Source organism: Tachypleus tridentatus, chromosome 9 (assembly GCF_004210375.1).
Source record: "Tachypleus tridentatus isolate NWPU-2018 chromosome 9, ASM421037v1, whole genome shotgun sequence".
NCBI lineage: Eukaryota > Metazoa > Arthropoda > Merostomata > Xiphosura > Limulidae > Tachypleus > Tachypleus tridentatus.
In genome coordinates, this window is record NC_134833.1 from 14,098,260 (window position 1) to 14,118,526 (window position 20,267).

Below are 20,267 nucleotides of genomic sequence, written 5' to 3' on the forward strand. Positions count from 1 at the left end.
GTAAGACTTCAGACTAACAACACTAAAACCAGGTGGAACAACAGTAAGTCTTCAGATTTACAACACTAAAACCAGGTGGAACAAGAGTAAGTCTTCAGATTTACAACACTAAAACCAGGTGGAACAAGAGTAAGTCTTCAGACTTACAACACTAAAACCAGGTGGAACAACAGTAAGTCTTCAGATTTACAACACTAAAACCAGGTGGAACAAGAGTAAGACTTCAGACTAACAACACTAAAACCAGGTGGAACAACAGTAAGTCTTCAGATTTACAACACTAAAACCAGGTGGAACAAGAGTAAGTCTTCAGACTTACAACACTAAAACCAGGTGGAACAACAGTAAGTCTTCAGATTTACAACACTAAAACCAGGTGGAACAATAGTAAGTCTTCAGACTTACAACACTAAAACCAGGTGGAACAACGGTGAGTCTTCAGATTTACAACACTAAAACCAGGTGGAACAACGGTGAGTCTTCAGATTTACAACACTAAAACCAGGTGGAACAATAGTAAGTCTTCAGACTTACAACACTAAAACCAGGTGGAACAACGGTGAGTCTTCAGACTTGCAACACTAAAACCAGGTGGAACAATAGTAAGACTTCAGACTAACAACACTAAAACCAGGTGGAACAACGGTGAGTCTTCAGACTTACAACACTAAAATAAGGGAAGGACACAATTTCCACCGGAAGGACACAGCAGATACCCGGGTGTGACTTTGTTATAACACACACATTCCTTCTAGTTTATTAGTTTAAAATTACAAATAGGTATCCACCAAGATGCCATTTGTGCGAATTTTCTTAAACAAATAGAATCTTGAAGGTTACGAGGAACCTTGACCCAAGACAGCTCAAGAAACCCTGGGTCACGTGACCTTTAATCTTTAACCGTTTTAGCGGATCATAGAGGTTATCCTTTTTTAGGGTCAGAGTTTATACTGGAAGTTTTGACGGTTGTACGTTATTTTTGTGCACGAAGAAGATATATAAATAAGGTCATGTCACACTGTACTGAGTGTCCACTTTATCCTTCTGAGGGTGATACTTGAAAGACCTCGACAATACTGTGTCCTTCCTGGCCTACCACCATGTTTGTAGTAGAAGTACAAATAATAGAGTCGTCTTTAAACATTCTCCTGTAATGCAAAATTTTGCATCATACCGCATCATATGAACAATATATTTGTGTGTATCCGTACGTGAAATTGCTGTTGAATATTCATTTTTTTTTTACAGTCTGAATTTCTTCCACATTCCTTATACGTATTTTCTGAAAGCGCAAGACAATGCTTTTATTACTGGAATATGACGTTTTTGAACTTGGGTTAGGATATCCTCCTTTTCTGTTTTTGTTTACTGCCCCGGATGAGCAGGTGGTGGTTAAGGCACTCGACTCGCAAGTTGTGTTTGTTTGTTTGTTTTGAATTTCGTGCAAAGCTACAGGAGGGCAATCTGCGCTAGTCGTCCCTAATTTAGCAGTGTAAGACTAGAGGGAAGGCAGCTAGTCATCACCACTCACGGCCAAATATTACCAACGAATAGAGGGATTAATCGTAGCATTACAACACCCACGGCTGATATGGCGAGCTTGTTTAGTGGGAAAGAGTTTCGAACTCACAACTTGCGGCGGCCCGGCATGGGTTGTTGGTTAAGGCGTTCGACTCGTAATCTGAGGGTCGCGGGTTCGAATCCTCGTCGCACCAAACATGCTCGCTCTTTCTAATAGAAAAATGCAATAACGTTAGAACTCGTATGTTATCACATAATATAATTAGTAGTTTTTAAATGGTAGTATTTGACATCGTAGAATCGTAGTAGTTGGCGGTGGGTGGTGATGATTAATTGCCTTTCCTCTCGTCTTACACTGCTAAATCAAGGACGGCTAGCGCAGATAGCCCTCGTGAAGCTTTGCGGGGAATTCAAAGCAAAACAAATTTCCCTTGCTATAGAATGAATCGAACCAAGCATAATACTTAGAACTTATAGCGTATAATACTATCTAGTCCTGCGGGGGAAATTATGCCATATACTTTAACCAGGAAGTATATTTGAAAACTTACATATGAGTTTATATTTTTTCTACATTTATATGCTGTTTAGCTAGGAAACTCCAGTCTTTCGTATGAAAATGTAGACAACGGATGCATTAAAGTAATCAATATTGAAATTTCAAGCACGTTAACAGGTTAGAATGATGAAACTTTGTACTATTCGTGTGTGTCTACTTGTCCTTCCCTTTTCCAAGACTGTCAAAGGTCTGGAGTTTCGCAAGTTTAACATAAAGATATGGGTAAGAAAAACTATTTGAATATATGTTATATAATTTTAGTTGTTCAACACAAAAATATTTGCAGAATAGGTTTACTACCAAGAACTTGTTAGGTGAAACATCCTGTGGAGGATTAAAAACAGGATAACACAGGAATAAGAAGGTTGAAAGTGATTATAAAAATCTAGGAAAATCGAAACACGTATGTTTGAATTTCGCGCAAAGCTACATCAAGGCTATCTGCTACAACCGTTCCTAATTTCACAATGAACGGAAAGGCAACTCGTCATCACCACTCACCGCCAACTCTTGAACTCCTCTCTTACCAATGAATAGTGAGATTGACAGGTCGCTTTATAACGCCAAAGGGCGAGTATGTTTGGTGGGACGGGGATTCGAAGCCGCGCCCTGCAGATTGCAAGTGCCCGAACCATCTGAACGTGCCATGCCTGCCGAAATAAGAAATGAAATTTTCTATTAAAAAAAAATGCGGTCGCGTTAGAGCTCGCGTGTTATCACATAATAATAATTAGTAGTTTTTAAATGGTAATATTTGATATCGTACTAAGAAGCATTTCATCTAGCATTTAAAGAAAATAACATTAGTTTTTTATTACCTATTCGACTTACGCATACTGCATAGAATTACAGAAATATAAGTGTTAGGCCTAGTGTAGTATTTTTTATTCCTTAAGTAATTTAATTTGTTGAAGCAAAATTTTTGATATACAGGAAAAAGGCAAGTTAAACTAACAACGAATTGTGTTTACATTGCTATAAATCGGCAATACATTAGATAGTGTGTATTTGCTGTTATCAAACTCGCTCAACATCAGTTAGTATTTTCAACCTTACCAGAATTTTAGACTTTAAAGCCAGTCAGCAGCACACTTTGTCTCATGGACTTTCATTCGGCTCCTAGATCCGAATGACGGAATTAACTGTCACCTTTTTAACGCTTCCAAAAATAAAAATGCAGCGAATTTGCAGCGGTATCGCTCTTCGAACATTGGACTCTTCGAAAAGCAGCCCGAAACATTTATCACTAGCAACGCCTAGCTATGTTAGTAAACTTTCTTGTACTTTAATATACTTGTTTATGACTTACTTATCGGATTATCTTCTTTATTACGGTATGAGCTTACATATTACTCATACAGACGATGATAAAATAACACTGAAAATGAAAAGTTTAGGTCTGTACACTCATTAGGGTTCGAATTTGCGTATCTTGCGTGATCAAAAGTGCCGCTTGCATGAAGTAACGACCTCAAAGTTTTGACCGACACGTGTGCGTACATAGATGCCAATATACAAGTTAGGTGGCTAGATAACTCAATAACCGATCTCAAAACACCACCTGGTGTCTATCTCTCGGCTGTACGATCTTGTGTTTAAATTCAGCCAGCATTACTTAAAAGATAACAAAATAAGGTGATATAAGTATACCTATTTGGCCGTATGTTATAGATAGCGACATCTGTAAGCATTTTTATGTACTGTGTGTACTTTTAAGTTGACGCAGACGTCCTTTAACCACGCAACTTTTATTGCACACCAAATTGAGGTAATTTAACGTAAACTTTTCCAATGTATATATATATATATATATATATATATATATATCATATGAGACTGTAAGTTAGATGGTAAGTTAGTTTCGTGTCATTCCTTTGTAACGAATTTCACTAATAATGTGTCATTTTGTGTCACAAATATTGATATAAATTGTAACTATGAGTTATGTAATGGCTATTGAGTTGAAATGTTATTGTTATAGATTCGAATATTACTGTTAGGCCTTTACCGAGTACCACCTAATGTCTTAGGATATTGTTAACCGAATAGGCTTACTTCCATTCATGTATGTTTTTGTAGCTAAGAATTATGAATGTTCTACAGGACGAAAGTTATACACAAGAAAAAAAAAGTAACCAACTGTGTTATTTTCGTGAAGTATTAAAAGCTGCATTATTTTAAAGAGTTTCTTTTCTGAAATGGTCAGGTGGTTAGGGGGCACTTGACTCAATATCTGAGACTCACATGCTCGAATCCCCGGCCCACCAAATACGCTTCAGTCGTGGGTGTGTTTGTGTTATAATGTGACGAATTTCGGTAACAGAGTAGCCCAAGAGTTGGCAGTTGGTGGTGATGACTGGCTGCCTTCCCTCTGGTCTTATACTGCTAAATTAAGGACGGTTAACGCAGATAGCCCTTAAGTAGTTTTGTGAGAAATTCATAAATAAACGAACAAACTTTATGTATGAACAAGTTTGGATAATCTCAAAATATCAGGCTATCAAATTATCAAATCCAGAAAAGTTCGCTTGTTGCAGGTTGTTTTTCTTAACCAAAGGTATAGAGTACTTCACGATACACGGAGCTTAATACTCAAACTACTACTATCAGTATCATCTTGTTGAAAGCTGATATTTCATGTCTGCCTCTCACTCGTGAGAAACTTCACTGTGTCACGTTATCTTACACCTATCTATCTGTACCAATAAATATTTGCTCTTGTAGAATACATGATACTACAGACGTCATGAAGCATGTATGCCAGTTTTTAACTGTGAAAACCAGCTCTGAAAAATGTTCATTGGATAAGCCTAAATGCCAAGTGGTCAAGTTAATGAGGTCTGTATAGAAACTTGTTGATTATTTGACATTTGAACTTCAAAGAGACTATGAATGTAAGTTATACAGAAAATTAGTTTCGTGATACATACATACTTTCAGATCTTGGCCCGGTATTGCCAGATGGGTTAAGGGGTTCGAATCCCTATTGCTCCAAACATGCTCGCTCTTTCAGCCGTGGGGTCGTTATAATGTGACGGTCAATCCCATTATTCGTTGGTAATAGAGTAGTCTTACACTGCTAAGTTAGCGCAGATAGCCCTCGTGTAGCTTTGCGTGAAATTCAAAAACAAACTTTCAAACCAGTCCACTTAATTGGCATACATGATCAAAAAATGAATTATTTTATAAACGTCAACAAAATAACAGAAACTCTCCTTACGTTGTGTATAATTATAACAAAAAAACTATTTTTAGTCTAAGTTATTGTACTTGTTAAGAAATGAATTCAGATGTGTGATTGATCCTTTCAAGTACAAAAACTCGAAAATGCTAAATTACTCAATTTTTATCAGATCACAATCCTTAAATGGAGGTTCGAGCAGTGCTGATAAATATAGTATTTATAAATATTTTTTTTCAATTTTTGTTCTTCTACTGTGGGGCCTGGCATGGCCAAACGAGTTAAGGCATTCGACTCGTAATCCGAGGGTCGCGGGTTCGAATCCCGCTCGCACCAAACATGCTCGCCCTTTCAGCCGTAGGGGCGTTATAACGTGATGGTCAATCCCACTATTCGTTGGTAAAAGAGTAGCCCAAGAATTGGCGGTGGGTGGTGATGACTAGCTGCCTTCCCTCTAGTCTTACACTGCTAAACTAGGGACGGCTAGCACAGTTAGCCCTCGGGTAGCTTTGCGCGAAATTCAAAACAAACAAATCTTGAACTGTCCACTGAAGTGTCTTACAATTACACAAGTGGAGGCATCTATAAACAATCAGGTTTATAATTTGAGATTCTCTCACGTAAACGCGTAAATAACAGCCTAGCTTGTTAAGTGTAAACATCATAGCACAACGACTTCTCCCATTAAAATTTTCTGCGTTCATATTATTATTATTATTCTGTTCGTGTATCCACGTGGTTACACATACTTTGAGTGCAGTAACCTTTAATCAACTCGTCGCTGATTGGTCCGTTTGTATCGATTTACATTGACTACTCCTTCTAAGGCTTACGGCAAACAAACAGTTAAAGCGCATATTTTGAGTTTTCGTTTTTACATTTTCAAACTTAACCCTCTGTTACTTTCATACACACACACACACACAGAAAGTCCCATTCAAGTTAGCAGTTTTTTTTTATGAACTGCACCAAGGATTAGGAACAACAGAAGATATATAAATCTATGAAAAAAAATGTAAACTACTTCCCTTCTAGAAAACTATGGTGTATCGATTTGTGCCTTTCTTAAAACTATGGTGTATCGATTTGTGCCTTTCTTAAAACTATGGTGTATCGACTTGTACCTTTCTTAAAACTATGGTGTATCGATTTGTACCTTTCTTAAAACTATGGTGTATCGATTTGTGCCTTTCTTAAAACTATGGTGTATCGATTTGTGCCTTTCTTAAAACTATGGTGTATCGATTTGTACCTTTCTTAAAACTATGGTGTATCGATTTGTGTCTTTCTTAAAACTATGGTGTATCGATTTGTATTTTTCTTAAAACTATGGTGTATCGATTTGTGTCTTTCTTAAAACTATGGTGTATCGATTTGTGCCTTTCTTAAAACTATGGTGTATCGACTTGTGCCTTTCTTAAAACTATGGTGTATCGATTTGTGTCTTTCTTAAAACTATGGTGTATCGATTTGTAACTTTCTTAAAACTATGGTGTATCGATTTGTGCCTTTCTTAAAACTATGGTGTATCGATTTGTACCTTTCTTAAAACTATGGTGTATCGATTTGTGTCTTTCTTAAAACTATGGTGTATCGATTTGTATTTTCTTAAAACTATGGTGTATCGATTTGTGTCTTTCTTAAAACTATGGTGTATCGATTTGTATTTTTCTTAAAACTATGGTGTATCGATTTGTGCCTTTCTTAAAACTATGGTGTATCGATTTGTAACTTTCTTAAAACTATGGTGTATCGATTTGTACCTTTCTTAAAACTATGGTGTATCGATTTGTGCCTTTCTTAAAACTATGGTGTATCGATTTGTGCCTTTCTTAAAACTATGGTGTATCGACTTGTACCTTTCTTAAAACTATGGTGTATCGATTTGTACCTTTCTTAAAACTATGGTGTATCGATTTGTGCCTTTCTTAAAACTATGGTGTATCGATTTGTGCCTTTCTTAAAACTATGGTGTATCGATTTGTACCTTTCTTAAAACTATGGTGTATCGATTTGTGTCTTTCTTAAAACTATGGTGTATCGATTTGTGTCTTTCTTAAAACTATGGTGTATCGATTTGTATTTTTCTTAAAACTATGGTGTATCGATTTGTGTCTTTCTTAAAACTATGGTGTATCGATTTGTGTCTTTCTTAAAACTATGGTGTATCGATTTGTATTTTTCTTAAAACTATGGTGTATCGATTTGTGTCTTTCTTAAAACTATGGTGTATCGATTTGTATTTTTCTTAAAACTATGGTGTATCGATTTGTGCCTTTCTTAAAACTATGGTGTATCGACTTGTGCCTTTCTTAAAACTATGGTGTATCGATTTGTAACTTTCTTAAAACTATGGTGTATCGATTTGTACCTTTCTTAAAACTATGGTGTATCGATTTGTACCTTTCTTAAAACTATGGTGTATCGATTTATGCCTTTCTTAAAACTATGATGTATCGATTTGTGCCTTTCTTAAAACTATGGTGTATCGATTTGTGCCTTTCTTAAAACTATGGTGTATCGATTTGTGCCTTTCTTAAACTATGGTGTATCGATTCGTGTCTTTCTTAAAACTATGGTGTATCGATTTGTACCTTTCTTAAAACTATGGTGTATCGATTTGTGCCTTTCTTAAAACTATGGTGTATCGACTTGTGCCTTTCTTAAAACTATGGTGTATCGATTTGTAACTTTCTTAAAACTATGGTGTATCGATTTGTGCCTTTCTTAAAACTATGGTGTATCGATTTGTGCCTTTCTTAAAACTATGGTGTATCGACTTGTACCTTTCTTAAAACTATGGTGTATCGATTTGTACCTTTCTTAAAACTATGGTGTATCGATTTGTGCCTTTCTTAAAACTATGGTGTATCGATTTGTGCCTTTCTTAAAACTATGGTGTATCGATTTGTACCTTTCTTAAAACTATGGTGTATCGATTTGTGTCTTTCTTAAAACTATGGTGTATCGATTTGTATTTTTCTTAAAACTATGGTGTATCGATTTGTGCCTTTCTTAAAACTATGGTGTATCGATTTATGCCTTTCTTAAAACTATGGTGTATCGATTTGTGCCTTTCTTAAAACTATGGTGTATCGATTTGTGCCTTTCTTAAAACTATGGTGTATCGATTTGTACCTTTCTTAAAACTATGGTGTATCGATTTGTGTCTTTCTTAAAACTATGGTGTATCGATTTGTGTCTTTCTTAAAACTATGGTGTATCGATTTGTATTTTTCTTAAAACTATGGTGTATCGATTTGTGTCTTTCTTAAAACTATGGTGTATCGATTTGTATTTTTCTTAAAACTATGGTGTATCGATTTGTGCCTTTCTTAAAACTATGGTGTATCGATTTGTAACTTTCTTAAAACTATGGTGTATCGATTTGTACCTTTCTTAAAACTATGGTGTATCGATTTGTGCCTTTCTTAAAACTATGGTGTATCGATTTGTGCCTTTCTTAAAACTATGGTGTATCGACTTGTACCTTTCTTAAAACTATGGTGTATCGATTTGTACCTTTCTTAAAACTATGGTGTATCGATTTGTGCCTTTCTTAAAACTATGGTGTATCGATTTGTGCCTTTCTTAAAACTATGGTGTATCGATTTGTACCTTTCTTAAAACTATGGTGTATCGATTTGTGTCTTTCTTAAAACTATGGTGTATCGATTTGTGTCTTTCTTAAAACTATGGTGTATCGATTTGTATTTTCTTAAAACTATGGTGTATCGATTTGTGTCTTTCTTAAAACTATGGTGTATCGATTTGTGTCTTTCTTAAAACTATGGTGTATCGATTTGTATTTTTCTTAAAACTATGGTGTATCGATTTGTGTCTTTCTTAAAACTATGGTGTATCGATTTGTATTTTCTTAAAACTATGGTGTATCGATTTGTGCCTTCTTAAAACTATGGTGTATCGATTTGTGCCTTTCTTAAAACTATGGTGTATCGATTTGTACCTTTCTTAAAACTATGGTGTATCGATTTGTGTCTTTCTTAAAACTATGGTGTATCGATTTGTATTTTTCTTAAAACTATGGTGTATCGATTTGTGCCTTTCTTAAAACTATGGTGTATCGATTTATGCCTTTCTTAAAACTATGGTGTATCGATTTGTGCCTTTCTTAAAACTATGGTGTATCGATTTGTGCCTTTCTTAAAACTATGGTGTATCGATTTGTGCCTTTCTTAAACTATGGTGTATCGATTTGTGTCTTTCTTAAAACTATGGTGTATCGATTTGTACCTTTCTTAAAATTATGGTGTATCGATTTGTGCCTTTCTTAAAACTATGGTGTATCGACTTGTGCCTTTCTTAAAACTATGGTGTATCGATTTGTGCCTTTCTTAAAACTATGGTGTATCGATTTGTGCCTTTCTTAAAACTATGGTGTATCGATTTGTGCCTTTCTTAAACTATGGTGTATCGATTTGTGTCTTTCTTAAAACTATGGTGTATCGATTTGTACCTTTCTTAAAACTATGGTGTATCGATTTGTGCCTTTCTTAAAACTATGGTGTATCGATTCTTAACGTATTCATCAAACTGTTGTTTATTTGTTTATGGCCATTGCTTCCTTTTATTTTCCATCAGGGATTAATTTTTATGTGAAAAAGATTTATTTAACTAGTTATTAATATATATCAGAATTGCTGGTATGGGCATTAACACTTTCAGTTTAACTAGATATTAAACAAGAAGTGAGGAAGCAATATGGCGGTTTTTTTTCTAAGAAAATTGAACTATTTTAGGTAATTTTTAAAGACATTTTCAATATTTTTGTAGCCATGAAAGTCCAGTCACCAGGAATAAGTCAACATAATGGACCACCAAGAGGCCATAACCAATACAATGGACCACCGAGAGGCCATAGCCAACACAATGGATCACCAAGAGGCCACACTATTTATCACGTTCCCAAGGAAAAACTTTCCAGAGCTTTGTTCCTAAAGATATGGTTTGGAACTATCGTTTTCCTCTTTGTTGCTGGTGTCATTTTGCTCGTCCTGGGAGTTGTTTTTTGGCAAACGGGTCTTGCACTCTTTCTTGGTGGTCTCTTTTGTTTAACTCTTGCTGTTCTGACGTTGGCCGTATACTTTTGGTATCTTCGTTGGCGAAAGACTGGAGTTGTCGACAAGAGAAGATACGAGCAAAATACGATATCTACTATTGGGAATCCTGAGTTATACACCCCAGCCCCTACAACTCAAATCTGACTATCCTATGGGACCTCTTCTCATTATGACTCTTCCCAGAACCAAGCATTTTCCATCATCCCATCCACTAGGTGACGCTGCTGTAGAATCAACTCCTGATATTTATAGAAAAATGTAAGTATATGAAGAAAATAATTTTGTGTACTTCTCACCTAAATATCTTATTTGTTAATAACATAAATAAAATTCATAAGGATTAAAATACACTTGCTTAATCTGATTTATATCCAAACATCTGTTGTTCAAGAAGTATATTAGTTTGTTTGTAGTTAAGCGCAAAGCTACATAAAGGGCTATCTGTGCTCTACCTACCACGGTTATCGAAACCCGGTTTCTATCCTTGTAAGTCCGTATAAAAATTGGCCTGGCATGGCCAAGCGCGTAAGGCGTGCGACTCGTAATCCGAGGGTCGCGGGTTCGCTCCCGCGTCGCGCTAAACATGCTCGCCCTCCCAGCCGTGGGGGCGTATAATGTGACGGTCAATCCCACTATTCGTTGGTAAAAGAGTAGCCCAAGAGTTGTCGGTGGGTGGTGATGACTAGCTGCCTTCCCTCTAGTCTTACACTGCTAAATTAGGGACGGCTAGCACAGATAGCCCTCGAGTAGCTTTGTGCGAAATTCCAAAAACAAAAACAAACAAACCGTATAAAATTCAGTAGTGAAACATAAAGTGTCTAGACTGTTATTGTGTCTGACGAAGGCCAGCCGACCTGATGCGCCCTAATATTAGGCTAAAGCCTCTCCGACACTGAAGAAACCAGATGTAATATGGTTGACATATTATAGCCTATTCTCATTTACTTTCACTTATGGGCTTTTAGAATATGTACTTGTATACAGAATGACATAAGTTTTTAAGTTTCGATTCAACTTTACAATCATATCTTGGTGTTCTTTTCTACAGTCGCTTACATTATCAGTAATCTCACACGTGGTACCTGAAACAATTAGTACCTGTTTAGTGTAAACATTTCTGTTATATTTTTGAGCTCATAATTTTCACAGATGAAACTCATTCATTTCTTCCTTTTCAACAGAAGAATTATAGTATCATGCTGGTACAGCGGTAAGTCTACGAATTTACAACGATAAATTCAGATAAACCGACGTGGCTTTGCCATAAGAAAACACACACATACATACTAGGATTATAAAGTGTTTTTTCCCCACGCCGCGATTATGATTTTTTTTTCTACGAAACAATTATGAAATTTTTTTAATGCTAGGATTATAAAGTTTTTTTTTCCTACGTCAGGATTATAAAGTTTGTTTTTCCTACGTCAGGATTATAGTGTTTTTTTTCCTACGTCAGGATTATAAAGTGTTTTTTCCTACGTCAGGATTATAAAGTTTGTTTTTCCTACGTCAGGATTATAGTGTTTTTTTTCCTACGTCAGGATTATAGTGTTTTTTTTCCTACGTCAGGATTATAAAGTGTTTTTTTCCTACGTCAGGATTATAAAGTGTTTTTTTCCTACGTCAGGATTATAAAGTTTGTTTTTCCTACGTCAGGATTATGGTGTTTTTTTCCCTACGTCAGGATTATAAAGTGTTTTTTTTCCTACGTCAGGATTATAAAGTGTTTTTTCCTACGTCAGGATTATAAAGTTTGTTTTTCCTACGTCAGGATTATAGTGTTTTTTTTCCTACGTCAGGATTATAGTGTTTTTTTTCCTACGTCAGAATTATAAAGTGTTTTTTCCTACGTCAGGATTATAAAGTTTGTTTTTCCTACGTCAGGATTATAGTGTTTTTTTTCCTACGTCAGGATTATAGTGTTTTTTTTCCTACGTCAGAATTATAAAGTTTGTTTTTCCTACGTCAGGATTATAGTGTTTTTTTCCTACGTCAGGATTATAGTGTTTTTTTTCCTACGTCAGGATTATAAAGTGTTTTTTTCCTACGTCAGGATTATAAAGTTTGTTTTTCCTACGTCAGGATTATAGTTTTTTTTTTCCTACGTCAGGATTATAAAGTGTTTTTTTTCCTACGTCAGGATTATAAAGTTTGTTTTTCCTACGTCAGGATTATAAAGTGTTTTTTTCCTACGTCAGGATTATAAAGTTTGTTTTTCCTACGTCAGGATTATAAAGTGTTTTTTTCCTACGTCAGGATTATAAAGTTTGTTTTTCCTACGTCAGGATTATAAAGTTTGTTTTTCCTACGTCAGGATTATAAAGTTTTTGTTTGTCTTGTTATTTAAATGTTTAATGTTTTATTTGCTTTTTGTTAATTTATTTTGGTCATTAAATTTGTTATGTTTCTTGTCAAACCTTTTCTTCAATTTTTAATTCTGGCACTTTAAGAAATTATTTTTCTGTGCCTTAACTTTCAGAGGTTAGAGGGTTCTTTTTGTTTTTTAACCTAAATGTTATCCCGTTTGTTTGTTTGTTTTTAGTATAAAACTGCAGAATGAGTTATTTGTGCTTTGTTCAACGCAGGAAATCGAACACCGAATTTTAACGTGTCAATAATTATTCACACTTTCCGCTGAGAGACTATAAATTCATTCTTCAACACTGTGTTTCTAAACGTAATTTAAGATATTTTTAATCGGAAGGTCTTAAGAAGTATGACTGTTACCAAGCGACCTGTTATAAAGCGACCTCTATCTTTTTACTAGATTTAGTTCGTTAAATAATTAATCATATCAGTTTTTATTGGACACAGTTGTCACTTCATTGGCATCTAACGTCTCTAACAAAACGAGTATTCGTTGTGAAACTGTTTTCAGGTATCAGCAACAATATGAAATTACGACTATTATAAAAAAAAATGCACATACCAATCACAACGACAACAACGGCTGGTATTGTGTGTTTATGCCGCCACAAGAGTCAATTGTGTTAAAAGCTCACACAAAATTTGTTTTGTTGCGAAATAACATTTTTTTGTGTGTTTATTTACAACGCAATTATGTTTATAGAATATATATTTGGCTCGCAATCAAATGTTGCTGGTATGTTTTTCTTACCTTGACGTAATATAATACCCTCCTCTACCCCCAACGTGCACGAAATAACGTTCCGGAACCTCATATCTACTTCTGGCTATTGAACTGGTTGTCATATAATGAAGGCATCTGTAAACGTCAAGGTCAAATAAGCACCAGAAATACACTTAACTGGGTTCTGAAGGGTAGGACGCCATACTGAATTTTTATTTTGTTTTCTTTCCGAATCACTTTATCAACAGGGTGGAGATTGCCTTCAAGGATACGTACAATAAACATCTAAAGATATATTAAATAATGTGATCTGAATTTTCCAGGTAATTATAAAGGTAACTATGAACATTATATGATATTCTACACTTATATTGAGTTATTTTTATTATAAGTGTTAAACTTGTGTTGGTAATAAAATAAATTATATGAATAGTTTATTTTTGGGGTGGGAGGGAATATATTATATTATACAGTATTCCCTCGCTATTCGCGGGGGTTACGTTCTTTACAACCCCCCCCCCCCGCGAATAGCGAAAAACCGCGAATATTGGATTAAGTTTTAAAACTTCTATGTATGAGATTATATACGGTACTAAATGCTTCCCAGACACTTTCTAAAGACACTCTTACTCATTAATACAGTAATAATGTAGTAATACTGCATGCAGTCATGTATTTCACTAATGTAGTAATGATAATGTAAACACATTTTAATTTTGTACTGCAACAATATTTTAATCAAAAAGAAACGTACATAGTATAGTTACCCATACTGTATTACTGTACCGTAAAGTCATTTTCTATGCGTACAACACATGTATTAGAATTGACAGAAAGTGGAACAAATTTAAAGGCAAACTTAGACAGATAAATACAGTACGCACAGTTCAGGTAATAATAATACAGTACAGTACAATTCAGTAATAATTGTTCGATAAAGACGTCAATCGATAAAACTGCTTGAGAGAGTAAATACAGACATACCCTCGAAAAGCGCTTTTAGTTTCTATGACCTACAAAAACCTGGTTTACCGAGCATTCGTTTTTATGACGTTAGCCCGGTATACCGGCATACGATGCGATAGGGTTAAGAGCCTAACCCGCGAATATGCGGGGCCGCGAATGGGGAACCGCGAATAGGTGAGGGTATACTGTATATCATTATATTATATTTATATAGAAGTAATCAAACATAACATTAAAAATTCTCACTAAGTTGATTTGAATTTTCCATTATGCCTTTTGTACTAAATCATTGTCTCTAAGTAAGTATTTTGTGTGTTTTTTAATTTCGCGCAAAGCTACATGAGAGCTATCTTCGCTAGCCGTCCCTAATTTTGCAGTGTAAGACTAGAAGGAAGGCAGCTAATCATCACCACCCACCGCCAACTCTTGAGCTACTCTTTTACCAACGAATAATAAGATTGACCAGTTGAAAGGGCGAGCATATTAGGTGTGACGGGGATTCAAACCCGCGACCCTAAAATTACAAGTCTAGTGTTCTAACCACCTGGCCATACCATAGTAAGTGCCCTTAAGTAAGTGAGTCTACGTTTGTTATTTAAAGGCTGAGAAATACAAAATAATATTTACGTCGTTTGCAACTATTGTTAGTAAAACACAACACCGAATTCTCACCACAAACAAGTTATAACACATCACCTTCAGAATAACACATACACACAAAATGTTGTGTTATTTCCCTAGAGACGCTGTTTACGACGGGAAATTCTATTAGGATGTAACAAATATGTTTGGAATGAACATTCTCCAAATAAAGCGGACGTTCGACTTGACCTATCGTCCTAGAAACGTTCATTTTGAATACAATGGAATAGGTATCAGACAAACCGTATTTTCTACCGTGGATTTCCGTTATAGATATGTGCGATACACAAGCACACACTTTTGTGAGGGAAAAGGTGTTTTCTTTTATTTTTTAGGGACGCATTTAGAACAATGTGTTTTCTTTACCAAGCATATGACTCCAACAATTCGAATTAAATGCTCGTACAATTACCAGTATGAAATCGTTTGTTGTAAAACGAACAAAATATTTATACCAAATGAGACCAGTCGTCGTAGCTATATAAGCAAGATCGAATTAAGGGTTTTATTGTTCCTCGGCTTTTCAACTTATAGAGACCCCTTCGAGATAGAACCTCTAGGTGCAATATATTTATAGTCATAACTTCAGACCTAATTAGTGTGAGGTCCTAGACTTCAGTCCGGCAAGCCCATGACTTAATCCGCGGTTGTATGTAAGTGCCTTTTTCATAAGCCATGAATGCCCCCTCCTCCACCTTGGGTCAACGGTAAGCTTACGAACTTACAACGCAAAAATCCGAAGTTCGATTCTCCTTGATGTACAAAACAGATAAACCAACATGGTTTTGTGTTAAAAGAAACACACGCACGCACACACACACACGAAAATAAAATAACTATTGTTTTTGCTGTTCGAAGAAACATGAGAACTGAACGCCAGCGGTATACGTCATTCAGAAAATATTACGATTATTGTCTAATTTAACAGCTTATGAATGAAAGTAAAACAGTAACATGTCAACCATATTGTTTCTGCTTTATCCAATGTTGTATCGGCTTTTCGAACGATACCAAGGTACTCAGTAGGTTTATTGGTGAATTGTGTGTCTTTTCATTTATGTTTTTCTTTCCAAAGAATAGCGCATGGTCGTCAAGGTTACAGGAAGAGTTCATACAGAACTTGTTGTTAAATGTACAGCTTTACAATGGGCTATTTACGATGTACCCACCAGAGGTATCGAAACCCGGTTATAGGGTTGTAAAACTTCAGAGGTATCGCTGAGCCACTGGATAAAGGAACAAAATTACAAAACATTATGACTTTGTTGAGGATTGCTGTTTACGAAGTCGGTGTTTAGATTTACGAAATGTGCTAAAACATTTTAGTTATCAGCAATAATTAAAACAAACAAACAAACTTATGAATATCTTTGTGATTAGGACTAGTCCTGTGGATCCTTTTTACTTTCAACTTATAGTTCTCTCAGAAAACTGAGCATTCGCCAACTAAACAACTAACTTAACGAAGTATTTAAGAAACGTGATTCCAAAACAACTCCAAATTCAAGCGATATCGAGTTACACAGTATGCTTACTAATATGTTTTCTTTAAGTTTAGAATTTATAATGTTTTGGGTGTTAAGAATATACACTGCTGTCCAAAATCTTAAGACCAATGAACATAAAGAAAAAATATGCATTTTACGTTGTTAGACTCAACCACTTATTTGAGTAGAGCTTCGAAAGATGAAAATACATGGGTTTGATCAGGTTGATGGTTAAATTTGAAATTTGTGAATAAAAAATTGTTTATATAAATTAGTTGGCCCAGCATCGCCAGGTAGTTAGGATGCTCGACTGGTAATCTGAAGGTTACGAGTTTGAATACCTGTCACCCCAAACATGCTCGCCCTATAAGCCATGGGGGCTTTATAAAGTGACGGTCAATCCCACCACTGGTTGGTGAAAGACTAGCCCAAGAGTTTGCCGTGGGTGGTGACGATTAGCTGCCTTCCTTCTAGTCTTACACTGCTAAATTAGAGACGCCTAGTTCAGACAGCCCTCGTGCAGCTTTGTGCGAAATTTAAAAGGAAGAAAGAAAGAAACAAAAACTAATTATTATGTGTAAGCTTTTGGTGGTTCGGCGGTAAGCATAAGGGCTTATAACTCAAATTTTGATTTCCACAGTTGGCAGAGCACAGATAGCTTATTGTGTAGTTTTGCGCTTAACAACAAACAACATCAAAAACAAACAATGAAAGTGACTTCAATTATTTGTCCTGCGATCGGCTTATGGACTTAACAACGCTAATATACAGGGTTGGATTCTGCTCGATGGACATAACCCATTGTGTAGCTTTGCACTCAACAAACGTATCTTATGTACACAATAATTTTGAAAGTAAAATCTGTATCCTGTACTTCGGAAGTTTCATTTTTATTTCAAGTTAAGACGTATGAAAAAATTACTATTTATATCAAATATTTACAACCATGCGTGTATAAATATGATTGTTATATGTGTGATTTGTACGAACTATTTTATTCACTTTCTCTTCACAAATTCCTACAACCACTAAGCTCGAGGCTGACAAACCTAAAAGAACTGAGCAGCTGCGGGCGATTAAACTTGTCTAGTATGGTTTATCTTCCCTCTCCACACATTAATTATTTTAGCTCAGTCTCATGAGATGAGTTCGTATTTATCAGGTAAAAGGCCTTCTGCAACAAGACACTGATAAGGGTTGGTGTGTTTATTTATTCCGAACATTTGTTCAGAACTACACAAGGTTTACAAGTTGTGCTAGCAGTCTCTAAATTTGAACTGATACACAGTATCGAACAGATAAGACAACTAGTACCCATAATCAATGTTTGGGCTACTCTAATGAATAATGTATATCATTGGGCAATCACTATTCTAATGTGCAGCCACGAAAACGGAGCGCTTTGTGTTGTTGTTTTGATAATGAGACTCAAACCTAGAACCCTCATAGTTCAGTATGTTAGCTACTAAGCTAGACTTGGTACACTGTAGAGGAAATGGAACCATAATATTTTGTTTAGCCAAGTAGCCTTAGTAAGTTACTAACGCGTTTACGTTGGCGCTAAAGAATCATATCAACAGGAAAAAAAGTGTTCAGACATACAGGGTGTTCGGAAAGTCACTATGCACTTATATATTTATTAACAGACAAAACTTCAGAGTGACTTTCCGAACACCCTTTGCTTTATGTTTTGAATAAAAACAACACGCTTTTGAGTGAATGTTTATTTTTTAGCTAAGTGTAATGTTTCACTAAGTAGTTTTTTTGCCTGTTTATGTCACACAGTAAAGGTTTTTTTTCTCTATATCCCACAGATACCCTTTAAAATCACGCAATAAAAATCATCCTCCATTAGCAAGTGTCGAAACATTGTCACCTTCACTGACGTCATCGGTTGTGAGCATCGATACTGCCATCTAGCGTTACCACAAAGAACATAACACCTGCTTCCTGTTATAAATGTTAAATTAATCGTTTCATCAAGTAATAATATCAAATAGAGAAAATAAAAAGACCATCAGTTTCTAGAACGCCGTTAACTACATGCATTAGGTCTTCTAGGAGTTTAAAAGTAGATATTTGTTGTTAGAGATTACTGTAAGAACCAGAACTTGCATCCCTACAAAATCATACAATAATAAATTAGTTTATATGACAATCTTCGGGTTCCAATATTTTGTGCTAATCTGAAGGACGCGACATAATTTTTTCATAGCTTATACGTCATTTATGTAAATATGCCTGCCTTTTATAACATTATGATGTACTTTAAATGTGCATCAACTTTTCTACACTTGATTTACGCTACATAAACATTTATTTCTCAGCTTTTCTATGTGAAACTAGTACCTGAGAAGTGACTTTATATAGTAAGTACTATTTTTTTTGTTTGTAGGAGCATGACGGAAAAATTACTTTCAAAATGAAATCGATTAAAAATGTAAACATATATTTTTTCAAATTTTTCTTTATTAAGTCTTATTTATTAATATCTTTGAGAGCTTTTATGTTTCGGGATTATTAATTTTAATCAAAGTATGGCCTGAAACTTTATCATTTTACCATGTTTGAAAGTTCATGATTTTATTGTGATGTTACCAAATAAAACGTATTACCGTATGTGTATATATATATGTATATATATATTGCAGTTAAATGGTGAGGACTAATTTTGTATCATTATAAATATTTATACATATATAAGAAAATCAAATACATAGCCTTTGTTATAAAACAAAGTATACTTAAGGTATCCATGAATGTATACGCATTATGTACTTAGCTTTCAACAAACCAAACATGGTTATACATATAATACAAACAATGGGAGGAAAGTAAAACGTACATTATTAAGAAAGATATTTTGGAAACAGATTCCACATTGTGGAATGAAAGATACAACTCCCATAGACTCCATTCGCTAGCCTCACATATAAGTGGGAGGAAGGGAATATTAAACATAAATAGCAGATAAGGACACACCAACTCAGGACGTCTATGCTTAAATCTACCAGTCACCGTCTACAATCATTCGTGGGAAAAGAAATAAGAAAAATGAAACATCTTACTAAAACAGGGCCACTGAAGGTAATGGATAAACCTATTTCTTAAAATTGGCATTCAAACTCATAAATCACAAAATATTCCTATAACTGAACAGAAAAATGCAAAGATGCCTCGATTAAAACTGAGTATTATGAAAAAAACAGAGGACAACATTTCTCCCTTTATTTCAAAATACTAGCAGAAAAACAACATAAACACGCTTTTCTTTGTGTGATTTCACGCAACGTTGTCACAGGGTTATCAGTGCTATCTATCTTTAATTTTGAAGCGACAGGTTAAATGTGGGACAATTAGTCGAAACTACTCACCACCAAATTATGTGAAACTAAATACTGTAACGTTTATAACGCATCCACGGCTCCAAAGTTTGAAACACTAATCACTAGGTGGCACTCGGCCCAATAAAGAAACACTTCCAAATTCCACCGTTGTTAACATAATATTAAAATACAGTTATTACCTACGTGTTTAACCTTCATTTTGTTCTCCGCGAGTTCGAATCTCCGTAGCACCAAACATGTTCGCCCTTTCAGCCGTGGGGATGTTGTAATGTACGATCAATTCCAGTATTCGTCGGTAAAAGAGTAGTCCAAGAGTTGACGGTTGGTGGTGATGAATAGCTGCCTTCTTTTTAGTGTAACACTGCTAAATTAAAGACGGCTAGTTCGGATGA

General features: G+C 35.2%; 1 protein-coding gene and 1 long non-coding RNA gene across 2 annotated transcripts; both read left to right on the forward strand.

The window, feature by feature from the left end:
* Positions 1-1,946: 1,946 nt before the first annotated feature.
* On the forward strand, positions 1,947-10,486 carry LOC143227002 (uncharacterized). Its single transcript, XM_076458550.1, has 2 exons — positions 1,947-2,302; positions 10,056-10,486. Exons 1-2 carry the CDS (start codon positions 2,299-2,301, stop codon positions 10,484-10,486), a joined length of 435 nt encoding a protein of 144 aa, XP_076314665.1. The 5' UTR covers positions 1,947-2,298.
* Positions 10,473-18,902, forward strand: LOC143224768 (uncharacterized). Its single transcript, XR_013013433.1, has 2 exons — positions 10,473-10,600; positions 18,343-18,902. It is a non-coding gene; the product is annotated as an uncharacterized LOC143224768 (long non-coding RNA).
* The last annotated feature ends 1,365 nt before the right edge of the window (positions 18,903-20,267 follow it).